General features: G+C 40.9%; 1 protein-coding gene across 4 annotated transcripts in view; it reads left to right on the plus strand.

Moving 5' to 3' along the window:
* Positions 1–816: 816 nt before the first annotated feature.
* The window catches only part of TBCE (tubulin folding cofactor E), a 29,669-nt gene continuing 16,858 nt past the window's right edge, over positions 817–13,627 (plus strand). For all 4 annotated transcript variants that reach the window (XR_008436445.1, XM_053974150.1, XM_053974151.1 and 1 more), the window contains exons 1-3: positions 817–4,966; positions 5,340–5,473; positions 8,258–8,342. Coding sequence is in view for 3 of the 4 variants with exons in the window: in XM_053974150.1 (XP_053830125.1) it covers positions 4,485–4,966; positions 5,340–5,473; positions 8,258–8,342 (701 nt within the window). In the remaining variant the exon portion in view is untranslated. The remainder of the gene's footprint in view (positions 4,967–5,339; positions 5,474–8,257; positions 8,343–13,627) is intronic.

Consider the following 13,627-nt stretch of genomic DNA (forward strand, 5'->3'; position numbering starts at 1 on the left):
AGTATTTATTCTAATTCTATATCTTGTAGCATGTGCCTTCATTAGGAGTAGGTACATGGATGTTTTCCAGTTGCAGACCATTTAAACCACAAATGGGTAAGAAGGGAACAGTTGGTCCAGTTTTCTTTTCCCAGGTTACAAGAGGCCATGCAGCTCTCTCTTACTCTTCTGCCTTCAAGGTGTTTGATGTCAGTATTCAAAGCATATACTGAAGGCATATCTGGAAAGGCCCACAACTAGAGCATTGTTGCTCTTCACTTAGGTTAAGATAAACAGGATTGTGAGAGCTTTTTTTGATGTATTCTGGAGTCAGAAGAGGGTGAGATATTTCCCTTTCATCTGTTAAGCTGGTAGAGCGTCTCTAAGTACAAATGCCAGTAGTAATGATGTCCCTTAGTCAAGGTAGATCTTATATTTGGTGCCATAAGATCAGTCAGTGCATGTTCATCAATATCCTCCAATGTTACCACTGGAATTGGCTCCTGAGGCTAAACAGTGTTAAGAAAAACCCTTCTCTAAAGCAGCATGGGAGTTCTTGTGACTGCACAATTAGTTGTGTGAGTGCCCCTCTGTTGCTATGCCTCCCACAACACAGGGAGTAGGGATTTTTCCCGATCTTCATAAAATATGGCAATCTGAGTTGCAAGTGGGGATGTCCACAGGGAAACAAAGGGGATGCTTGTTTCAATGTCAGTCCCTTTGAGCCAGAATGGTTCCCCTTATCTTCCTACTATTGCCAGGAAGTTCTACTTTGATCAGGCTATCAGTGCATTTCCTGGGGGTTTAGTTCTTGCAGCTCATATTAAGAGAAATCAGTCTGGAGCATTCCCCACTACCTCAGTCTGTTTTCTGATTTTGTGCTTCCTTGGATGTAAATGAGTGCTGTCACTTGTCTTAGAGTAGCCAGCCACTGGATGGGACATCTGTCTTTGCTTTTTCATAGGCTTATGTTTACCCCATCAATTATGATGAAAATTGCATCATTTCATGACCTTCCTGAGGAGAAAGCTTTCTCCTCTCCTTTTGAACTCAGGCTGTTCAGGTACCTACTCAGAGCAACTTTGTATGTAGCCAGTTGTTGATACAAACAATATAGAAATGTTAATGGGAAAGAAACTGTTGGTTGTTCTTTGTTTCTGCTTTTTTGTTAATCTGGCTGCATGTGCTATAGAAATTTCCTATATTAATGACTGTTTTCCTCGGTTATTGTTAAAATGCTAGCAAGGTATAAAAATGTGGGGTTTGCATTTCTCATGTAAAAGTGGTTTGAGCTTTAATATGCCTTTATCACTGAATTGGGCCAGACTTTTATTCATATGGAAGAGCCATATGGGCATCTGTTGCTCTTCTTTGTCCCATCTTCATCATTTTACATTTCAGGTTTGGTATTTACTATGCTCTTTGTATTATTTGCTCAGTACTTTCACTGTGATTCTTCTTTCAGCTATATTTCTATTCTGCTGTTAATACCAAGCACACATAATACCATCAAACTCTGTTTTGATCCTGGACAAACATACTAGTCTGGATATACTTTTGAAATGTTGAATCTTGGCTCATCATTTGCCTTCACAAAAGTAATCCAAAATTAATCCAAGATTTTCTGCAACCTCGAAATGCCTGAAACTTTTTTTTCCAGGAAGCTAAAGCCTGTAATATCTTATATGACCATAAATTATTTTTGTCTCATGTAGGTTGAGCTACTTTCCTTGCCCTACCTGTTTGCTTTCAAGATCCATTTTGCTTTGGTGGTAATGCCTGTTAGGTCTTCTTATGAATAAACTTAACTCACTAGCCCTGAGGGAGAGAAGTTAATTTTTGTCCAGGTTAATGAATTATCCCACTCAGCAAGAGCCTGATGAATGCCAGAGCTGGCAGGTGGACAAAGGCCAAGGAAAATATTTCAGAGAATAAGAGAACTCATTTTTGCCTCCTGAGGCTGCCTCATGTAATTTCACCTTCTTTTACAGAATTTACTTGACTTTGTTAGGAAAAGCTACAGTGTGTGACTAGTTTCTCTGAGCTTCCCAAATAGACTGTGAGAGATACTTAAGTTAAAAATTATTTATTCTGATAATTATTTATGTAACTTGCATATATCATCTAAAGATTTTATTAAAGGTACCGATAAAACAGAGTACATTCTTTCATTACTTTATTTTTCTTTATCTTAGTTTTTCTGTTCTTGAAGTCAGGGAAACATAATCTGCAATATGCCTATTTGAGTTGATTGCTACCTCACATTAACATCCTTCCTGAAAAAGTTTTATCATAGCTGAGCATCAGCATTCAACCTTTTCTGCAGCACTTACTTTAAAATTATTTCAGAGGCACCTTGTTGAGGTGTGGTTAGGAATAATCCATGATTCATTAACTCACTTCAAGCATATAATTTGCAAAACTTCTAATAAAGATGCAGGTTAAACCACATTAACCCTGATAGTGTTCCTCACCTGTATACCCTATGGAACAAGTACATTCTCAATTAACCTACTGAAAAGGTATTTACTGATTATCTCTGATTAGTACACCACAGAGAGCCATGGGAGACACACCAAGAAGGCCTAATGTGACACTTCCAGGGAAAGCACTACACAACCTGGTGTGAATTTGTGTAGAAGACTAACTCTGAGGTGAAGGGAAATTGTAGATAATTATCTGCTTTTGAGCTCCAGGAAAATGCTCTACTCATTGGTATATGAATTACATGCTGACAGTTAAGCAGCTGCATCATCTCTTGTGCACAGTAGGTCATTTTCACTCTTTTTCATAAATGCTTCAGTTGCTATTTCTTGAGCATATAGTGTGAGCTACTTAATCACTCAGTGATTGCTGAAGTCTGTAAAATGTCAAATTCATTCATTTTGTTTATGTATTTTGAAATACATAAAAACTGTCCTATTCTCTTGTAATCTGTTTCTCCACAGAGAACTTCTGTTGGCTGAGGGAGGCATAACCTTTCACTGACTGAATTTATTAAAACCAGGCTGACACCAAGCCTGTGTGAACAGATGGGAGGGAGAAAAAGGTCAAAGTAAAAGCCATACAGAGGAATTATCATTGCTACTCACAGAAGTGTAAAAACTGTGCTATAAACCTAATCTCTTACTTTTTACACCAACCAGCATAAATGTTCAATAAATTCAGATGCTAAATCCATTTTTACTTAAGTGCTTTTAAAATGCTGAAGTTGTAATTTGAGGTAATGAGGTGAAAACGTTAAATTGGTCTAGTTGTTTGATTGGCATTGGGATTGTCCTGTTCCTTGTCAAGTACAGATCATGAACTATGGCTATTTGTTGATTACAACACTGAAACAAGAAGCGCAAAGAAATAGAAAGGATAAGCAGTGAGTAAATGCTATTCTCATTATCACTTTAGAAATACTAAATGCATAAATTTGACAACATGTATGTAGGTTGTGAGAATGGCTGGATCACGTGTCAAACTAGGGATAAAACAGGGGCAGCTGGGGTCCAAAAGATCACAAAAAGTATTTTCTTGTTTTCAGCACCTTTCCTGTCAAGCAGTACACAAAGTGGAGGATGCTCTCAGCTTTGACCTTGGGAACAGTGGAGGAGTAAAAAAAGGAGAGCAAGAGGCCTTACTGCTCTCACTGCTACCACTGTCCATCTAGCTTCAGCTGCATGGCTTGAAACTGGACTAGATCGTTCCAAGAGTGCCCTCTGTGGGAGATGAGTTGGGCTTAGGAACTCAGATGAGACAGCAGCGCCACCAAAGATGTGGAAGAAGGACTAGGGTATCTATTTTTTCCCCCCCCCCAATTCTATTAGTTGGCCTGAAATAACACATTACCTATGGCAAGGGAGGACTATGAAATGAAGGCACAGAGTTCTTTGCTGGATTGTCTCCTTGGGGAGCAGCTGCTTTATGTGAGACAGTAAAGCACACCCTCAACGCCTGTTACTTGAAGCTGCATATTATCAGCATGCTAAAGAATATATACATTATCCAGATTGTTTTGGTTGGAATGTACTAGTGTTACCAAATACCCATACCCGATTTCTGTAGTCAATATCACAGCCTCAGAGTAAAGAGTACTGATATGCTGCCTGCCCAAAGAACAGACATTTAATGTAATGGAGCCGTAGGACTGAAAGAGCTGCTTGATTATTTACTGTCATGATTGTTCAGTCATGGTGATGCCAACATTCAAAAGATATTGTTTGCATTAAGCTGTTTTGAGATGTTGAACTATGAAACACAAGAGATTAAAAGAGGTGAAAAACATCAATTAAGATACTTTGATTTTTATAAACACAGCTCTTCGATCTTGCTATACCTATCTCTATCAAACTGAAGAGTTCTTACAAAATTTCTATTCCTCACCAACTGGTACTAGAACACAGTCAGGTCTTTCATTTTTTCCTGTATAAACTTCGATTTTCCTGGATCCCCCGGGAATATTTTCCCCAAATACTGAATGTTGAAATAAATGCAGCAACAAATGTAGCAGCGTACAGATGAATACAACTGTTTGGAAGTCACCCTGGCCCGGGGGTGCTCCGGGCGAGCTCTACTGCTCAGCGAGTCGCCCACGTTCTCCTCAGCCGCTGCTCCCGGGAGAGGGCCCCAGCCTTGAGTTACGGACTCGGAACCATCTCCTGCTCAGTGTCGGTTCACCGGTGCCTCAGGGTTTTGCTCACCGCACGCTGCTTTACAGCACGGCAGCGCTTCCCTGGGATATCTTTCCTCTCTCCTCGCAGCCCGCCGCAAGCCTGCGGCTACTCCCAGAGAGCTGCAATTCCCGGGAACAGGCGGGACAACCCAGCACCGCCCCGCAGGCCCGGCTCGCCCAATCAGAACGCCCGTCTCTCACCCCGCGGCATTCTGGGAGTTGTGGTCCGGGATCGGCAAGCCCGCGCGGTGGGGCCACCTCGATGAACGGCATTGCCCAGAAAGCTCCACGGCGGCGACGCCCCGGGCCGATTTGTCCCTGCAGGTGGTGACTTGAGCAGAGTAGTAGGGGGGCGGGCCAATAGCGGGTCAGGGCAGGGCCGCCCCGGGGCTCGCGGCCAACCGGAGCGCTCCGAGAGCCGGGCGGGGCGGGGCGGGGCGGCGGGTGCCGCGCGGCGCAGGGCGGAAGTGCGGCTGCGGAGCGGCCCCGCCGGTGCGTGAGCTGCGCCCGCGGCCCCGCGCGTGTGGGGGCCGGGCTGGGAGCGGCCCACGGGAGCCTGCTCCGGGAGCGGGGAGCGGGACGGAGTAGCGCCGGGAGGAGTCCGGCGTGCAGCTGGGCGGCAAAAGAGCGGCTCAAGGTAGGGGCGTTGCGAGAGCAGCGGCTTGCGCGTGTGTTAAGGGCGTTTCTCCTATCCCCGCAGGTCTGCGAGCAGTCCGGACTCCGGCGGTCCCGGGATGGCTGCTGCGGTACCTCCCGATGCGCTGGGTCGGCGGGTCGCCTGTGGCACCGACTATGGGACTGTGCGCTATGTGGGCAGCGTGTCTCGTACTGTAGGTAAGCGCCACAAAAGTAATAATCTTCACATTTTATGGTTGTTCTCGAGGTTCTGCTCACGTTCTTCTTAATTAAAATAATCCAACACTGTCGAGTAAAACGAGGCAATTTACAATTTGTTCTTGTGTAAATATGGCGACTTCTAATCTGCGTGAGTTGTTGGATTTTGGGTTTCTTTTAAAGAAGTCAGAGTTGTCAAAAGGGGTGTAAGAAGAATTTTAGAGTCTTATTCCTGATGTCTGTACTGGCCTAGTCAGGGAAGGTAAGAGGCAGCAGCAGCAGATCACCAGACCAGGTGCTCCTTTGATAACATATTGTGTTGGGTTTGTGTGACAAGGCTCTGAGAGTGGCAGGGGCTACAGCGCTGGCATCTGTGAGAAGCTGCCAGAAGCTTTCTCCCTGTCCAACAGAGCCGCTGCCAGCCGGCTCCAGGGTGGACCTGCCACTGGTTAAGGCTGTGCCCATCAGCAATGGTAATTGCACCTCGGTGAAACCATCTTTAAGGGGAAGGAAAAGACACTCTTTGCACCAAGGTAGCTGTGGCCAGAGAAGAGCTGCGAGAGGAACAGCCCTGCAGACACAAAGGTCAGTGAAGAAGGAGGGGGAAAGAAGTGCTCCACACTCCAGAAAGGCGATTCACCTGCAGATCTACTGAGACAGGCTGTTTCTGGCAGCCCAGGGGGGTCAGCAGGGGTTCAGAGATCCACCTGCTGCCCATGGAGGAGACACACACAGGTGGATGCCTGAAAGGAAGCAGTGACCACACCCAGAGCAAGCTCCTGGTAGACCTGAGAGATAAGCCCTGCTGGAGTAGGTTCCTGTTAGGTCTTATGTCCTGGAGCAGCCCTTTCCTGAAGGAGTACACTCCATGAAAAAAGGGTTCCACACTGGAGCAGTTCCAAAGGAAGTATACTGTAGCCCGTAGGGAGGAGTTATGTTGGACCAGTCCATGGAGGACTGTCTTCTATGGGAGGAACCTGCACTGGAGCAGGGGAATGACTCCCCTCTTTGAGGAGCAAGCAGCAGAAATAAGGTGTGATGAACTGACTGTAATCCCCATTCTCCATCTCTCTGTACCTCTCATGGGGAGGAGGTAGAGCCCAGGAAGGAGGGAGAGCTGAGGTGGGGGTATTTTTAAGATTTGTTTTACTTCTCATTAGGCTACTCTGATTCTGGTTGGTAATAAATTCAATTACTTTCCCCAAGTCTGTTTTGCCCATGACAGTAATCAGTGGGTGATCTCCTCCCTGTCCTAATCTCAGCTCATGAGCCTTTTGTTGTATTTTTTCTCCCCTGTTCAGCTGAGGAGGGGAGTGACAGAGTGGCTTTGGGTGGGCACCTGGTATCTAGCCTGGGTCAACCCACTATAGATGTTCAAATTTATGGGAAGATTCCTGATGCTTGGAAGAAGACTAGCCTTGCATACAGTTCTAGAAGAGGTAAGAAGGATGACCAGGAACTGCAGACTCCTTAGCCTCACTTCAGTTTCTGGAAAGATCACGTAGCATGTTTCCTTGAAATCCATTTCCAAGCCTGTGAAGGACAAGATGGTAGTTGGGAGAATTTGGTACTTGTAAATAAGAAGTTGTGCTTGGCAGATGTAATTACTTTCTATGATGATATGACTGTGAATGTGGATAAAGGGAGAACAAGTCAATATTCCTTGACTTAAATAAATCTTTGAATAATGTCTTCATAAAGAATTTTATTTGGAAGCTGAAGAAATACAAGGTAGGTGAATGGACCATTAAATGAGTTGAAAGTTACGAAGTGAAAAAGTAATTAATGATTTGATATAAGGTAATGAGTGAGTACTACAAAAGTAAATGTTGAGGTGTGTATTGTTTCATGTATTCCTCAGTGACTTGGGTGATGAGCAGTGTTCACCCTCAAATGGTTGCTGTGATACAAGGTAGAATTGCAATCCAGATCAAGCTTTATGAACTTTAGGTTTGAACCCAAGAGATTCAAGGAGGATAAATTTCCACATGTAGTATGTATCAGGAAGGACTAGTGACTCAGAGAGTCTGTTGTAAAGGGCTTGGGAGTTAAGTTGGATACTGTTATGAATATGAGCCATCAGTGATCCCCTGTAACAAGCAAAGATACATGTTGTGCTGGATTACCTTAGAGGGAGGTGATAAACATGGCCTGCAAGTTAAAGGAAGCTGTTAACCCTCTCTGGGGGCAGGGGTTCTTGATAAGGTTACACTTGGAGTAATGTATCTGCTGTGGAACTATTCCAGTTCAAGAGGGATGCAGATAAACTTGAGAGGATCTCAAAGATCTCCTCTCTTGAGGAGTCTTGGAGGACTGCCAGGGTGGTTAAGGGCACAGACCATACACATGCATTGTGAAGAGGTTGAGTGACCTGGGCTTGGTTAATGTGGTGAAGAGAAGAAAAAGTGCCATCCAATGGCTTCCTGCAGCTGTTTGACAGATGGTTACAAAGATGGCAGAGCCTAACTCTTCTTACAAGTACTAGATTATACAATAAAGGATAATGGCCACAGCAAGAAAACCTTTTCCATTACATTGCTACATTACAATGCAGCACTGGAATGCTTACCAGATGTGTTGCAATCTTTCTCTCCTTGGACATTTTTAAGGTCTGGCTAGGTAACAAATTACCTGACTGACTTCTTTCACTGCAAGTGATAAAGCTAAATTCTTTTAGCTTTGAGAGAGAAGGTTAGGCTAAGTGAACTGCAGAGGTTCTTTCCAGCTGTGATTTCTATGGATATGATGCTGTAAATTTGAAAGAGTATCAACCATTTTTTTCAGGAATTTGGCTGGGTGTGGAATGGGATGATCCTCAGAGGGGAAAGCATGATGGCAGCTATGAAGGAACACAGTATTTTAAGTGCAGGTGAGTTCATTCATAGCATTGGCATGTCATATGTGGTGATGAGATGCTCCTGGGAAAAGGCCCTTCAGCAATTTTTAGGGCAAACTCTTCTGTTATCAGTTGGCCAATATTAAAAAGATCATAATTCTGAGTGCTCTGACTAGCTAACCATAGAGCCTCTTGCAATGATATTTATCCAGTTACAGGTGTTACGATACAGTAAATATTTAGAAAATACAAGTCATGTTTTCAGAGGTATGTTATAAAATTAGACTTTTGGATGTTGTTATTATTGTTAGTAGGTTTTAGACCTTTTACTTTAGTTAGGAAATCAATATTTCCTAGTGACTTTGATGAGGTAATTCTGAACTGAAATATTGGTCCATATTAAGTGTCTCAAATACAGTGTATATTTGAATTTAAGCTGACTTGCATGTATCTTGTTAAGGGAAAATTCCAAGTTCCTGTTAATGATTTGGTTTATATTTGTATCACTAAGGAATTGTTAAATATATTCATTGGATTTAGTACATGCAAAACATAGTGCAGCTGTATGGGGTTTTAGAATATATGCATGCATTACTTTTAAGTGAAAGGATTTGAGCACTTAACAAGTTTGAGATTGCGGAATACAGGACTCTAGGATGGATATTAACTGCAGCAAGTTGTTGATTTCTATGTCAGGACACATGCAACAGCTAAAAGTTTGTAAGTTAAATAGTAACTGGATGAGTTCATAGAAGAAAGTCATCAATAGCTTTTAAATACTACAGACTGCTAGCTCAGTAAGTTCCTGAGCATAGAAGTGGTGAAGGATGAGAGAACAAATCTGTTCTTCAGAAAAATAAGTAAAGAAGAAAATACTGACCTGTGAGGACTGGATATTTTTCCCTTGTAGCAAATAATAATAAAACAAGGCTTGAGGAGGCTAAACACACTTAATACAAGAAAAAAATCAACATAGCTGGATGTTTGTTTCAGCTAAAGAATTGGAAATTATGGTTTTAGCACAACCATGTCTTTAATACATTAGTGGAAGTTGCTTCCTAAATGCTTTGAATTTAATTGAAACAGTTTCCAAATTGAAGCTAGCTATGTTCTGCTGTAGGAGAAAAAAATAGAAATAATTGGCTGACCATTCCAAATCTTTCTGGACAGAAAAAGCAATTGACCATTTCATTAATGTTTTTCAGAAACTCAACTGCTTTACATTTGTGTATATAGACTCTTGGGTTTTTAGCAGCCATTAGTATGCTTCCAGGAGATGAGATCTCAGATAGTAACCTTAATTCTTGATGTGAAAGTCAATGTTTTGAGTGAAGCTCAATACCCATAACAAATGTAAATGTTGTGGTCTTTAAACATGTTGTTCTTTCAATATCTGTTCTTTGTACTCTGCTATTTTTCAATCAGAAGAGGTCCTCCTGGAGTCTAAGAGAATACATAGTTCCAGCAGTCCACCAAGACACACAGACATAACTATAAATGTGTGCAGACACATTTATAGTTCTTGTATTGACTGTGAAAATGTAGGGAAACATAAGAAAAAAATAGTTACCTTATTTTAGCAAAAGGTTACTGAAAAACAAAACCCTCCCACAACTTAAAACATCATGTCCTTAGTACTACTGATTAGGAGGGAATAATGCTTCTTTGTAGATGAATATGCACATCTAAAAAAAAAGCTGTATTTTTCCCCTTACACCTTATCATGAGTATCCTTTGCCTACAAGTCTACTTTGCTCACTCCTTGAATTCTGATAAGCAGAAGCAGCTGATCAAGTAGCTTGTGCTGTAAACAAAGGCAGTGAAAGGACATTTTGAAATTGTTTTTAAGGCAATTTTGAAAATAACTGCTTTAAAAAATACATCTTTCAGAGTGACATTTGAAAACAAGACTATAAGAGGAAAATAAAACTGATTTTGAGATTCTCATTACCAGAGAATCTTTCTTTTCAAGTCCTTACTTGAAACAGTAGGTCTGCTTACAGCTCTATGTGATCTCTATAGTAGTTTTTTTTTAAATATGACCTAAACTTTTATGTTGCATGGCAGTACATTTATCTGGATTATGATGTGGTGATAATTGAATTTCTTAAGTATATGAATACCACGGAACAAAACAGCCATACTTCAAGTTATGTTGACATCATAAGCATGTTCAACAACCCTGTATCAGCTAGAAATGGCAATGCACAATCTAGTGGTGTTTTTGTGTTCTGTTTTTTCCTGCTAATAGGATCTTGTTTCTTAATAACTGAGGAAGCTACTATTTTAGCTGTCAGTTGCAGTAGTGTATAATGTAATTAAATTATGTTCTGCAGTCCTTCAAGAGAAATGAGGAGTTATCAAGCCTTAAAACAGTGTTAAAATTTGTATACAGCTTTTGAAACATGAGTGTGTTTTCCTATAGGATCTTGTCCCACAGACCCACTCACACATTTGTATGTGTATGTTCCCCTGGGAAATGTGGGTGACAAGTACATCTTCCTCCCCTAGTTGTCCTATACGTGTTGCATGATGATCTGCTCCATGATGATTCAAGATTATCTACTCCAAGAAAGATCTGTTTATATTAAATTAGGCTATTTTTTCTTCAAGGATGACACATTCACTTCCAGGAATATGTACCTAGAGCACAAACTCTTCAAATACCGGAAAAAAAAATCATTTTAGTGTCCAGGAAGAAAAAAATATTTCCATTTTGCAAAGGCAGAAAGCATTCCTAAGATTCCTGAGAAGGTTTTAGTTAAGAAGTTTTGTTCATCAGAAACTCATGCTCTTTGCTGCCAATAGAACTGTGTTGAAAAAAGTGGTCCCTAACCACTGCTCCAACATGTACTGTGCACCAGCAGAACCCTAAGATAGCATCTAAAACTGCAGATGTCTGTCTTTCCTTGTTTCCTTGTTTTTTGAAAGCTCAGAGTCAAGTTTCATGTCTGTTTAAGAGCGTAAACGTTCAAGAACTTGAAGTACTTGCTCATGCTTGCAAAGCTTCTGCTGTTCTGTCAGGAATTTGATACATCATGGTAGGTTAGTGTTAGGTGTCATTTATAAGCATTGTTTGGTGCCATGGCCTCTTTTTAAAACTTAAAGGATTTTCTTCACTGCAGTGTGCAGATTCTTCTAATAGAAGTTTTGTCTTCTAATAGAAGTTTTGTCTGTTGAACACCTTCCCCTGTAAGGAAGAGATCTGTTCAGATCTGTGTAGAAAAGACGTGCATGGATTCAAACACCTTATGAGCCTTGTAGTGCATTTCCTACAGTTATGATGGTAATTGCCTGGAGTTGATCATTGCAAACACACAGTACTGGGCAAAGAAGCCCTTTGATCCATGTTTACTGCCTAGGCTGATAAAGCTGACATTTCTCTCTGTGGCTCAGAGCTTCTGCAGTCAGACAGCTCAAGTGTGTAGCTGTTATGATTTATGTACTCCTGTGTTTTTCTTCAGTACTGAGAAGTGTGTGTATGATATTTCCCTAGCATATGAAGAGCCATCGTGTACCTGTAATGATGAGCAGTGCTATGACTGTTTTACATTAGCAAAGAATGATGCCAAATTTCCTCCTTATTCAGTGGAAGTTGACAGCTAATCTAAATTTTAATGAATATCCTTGAAATGCCCTGGGCATGCCAGCAGATGGGTTGTATGTTTCAGGCTACTGAATCATAAATAGGAAGTGTCCTAGAAGATGACTTCAGAGATTGGGGTCAACCTCTCTATTTTAAAAGCCATTAGGAAGTGTCAGTATTAACTAGAGCCAGCCACTTGCCAGAGCCCCACTTGAGCATATTCCACATTTTCTGCTTAAGAAGATTGGGCCATATCTTCTACCACTCTATTTCCACACAGTGTTTTGTTCTCTCTGAAAGACAATTTGCATACCTGAGAACAAAATCCCTGTTCTCAGACTTCTGAGTCTTCATCTTAAGTCAGGTTGATCAGTAATCCATAGGTTCTTCCATTTCATAATATGCATGCTGGATGACTCTTTGGATTAGGATTTATCTGTTTAGTTCCCAGTTATGGAGACTGATGGCTAATAGGTGCATTTTTGCATTAGTCCAGGTGCTGTACATTATTTGTTTGATATGTACATGCAGCTTGTACAGTTCTTATGTCCTAATGTGAAATTTAATACAGGCTGTGTGTTTTAGGGAAAATGAATTACAGTGACCTCTCTCCTTGAATGCACAATAATTTTGCCTGAAAATAGGTTCCTATTGCAGTTTCTTTTCCTGCCTTTTGTGACAGTTCCTAAAAAAGTAGATCAAATAAATAGACTAAAACTGAAAAAGAAGCTTAGGCTGTGGAATGGATTTAAATATACATTAGGTAACTTATAATAGTGTGCAGAGTAATGGGAAGTGAGAACAACAAGAGAGAGAAAACCTATGATCTTGTGATCAGGACAGAAAGAGAAGGGTTTTGAGAGATAAATACACTAAAATTTTCCTATAGGTTTATATGACAGGGGACAGGGTAGTGAAGTTACTCTGCTTTTTTTTTTCTCTCCTTTTTTTCCTTTTTTTTCTTTTTTTTTTTTTTTTTTTTTTTTTTCCCTAAGGATAGAACTGGTTCCTGCATGGAAAATGAAGAAGGAGATGCCAATAGAAGTGGTGACCCTGAGAGGACAAAAGTGGGCTTAGGAATGGATATGGTGATGGAGAGACCAAAGGTCTTGTCTATGATAGGGATAAATGGCATGACAGGAGGAGGAATGCAGAAGTGAGGTTCTAGATTAGTTCTGGTGAGCGGGTTGAGGAGAGCAGAACTGTTGAGTGTACAGGGATGGTGATGATAAAATCATGGTGATAGGAAATCGGACAGTTGTTGTCAGAATAAACTTAAAGCATGACCTAGTGTGAATTACAGATAGGAGTACAAGGATTTTTTCCAGAGCCCCAAGCAGAATCCTGTACTACCTGCCATCTATGAAGCTGTTTGACTTAATTAAATGCAGAAGTGATATATTTGCAGGCAAGAGATGTTCTAGTTCAGATCATAAAAAGGTAATTTACTGTTTTAAGAAGAGGTATTAAGAAAGCATCACATAATTTTTACATTTGAGGAAGTTTAATATTTAAATCACTCAAGTGTTTGCAAGCTATGAAGAATTTCAAAGGAATGAAAGAAATTACTTAAGAGAAGGTTACTGGATTAAAAATGTATTGAAAATGCTTATCAAACATGACAAGTTCATACCAGATTTACATTCTTTAGGAGTTTGCTTTTCTGCTTCTTTTGTAATCATTGCACTCTAAAGATAGTCATTACAAAACTAGACTGAAAATATTTTAAAAG

This window comes from Vidua macroura, chromosome 3, assembly GCF_024509145.1.
Source record: "Vidua macroura isolate BioBank_ID:100142 chromosome 3, ASM2450914v1, whole genome shotgun sequence".
NCBI classification, from domain to species: domain Eukaryota; kingdom Metazoa; phylum Chordata; class Aves; order Passeriformes; family Viduidae; genus Vidua; species Vidua macroura.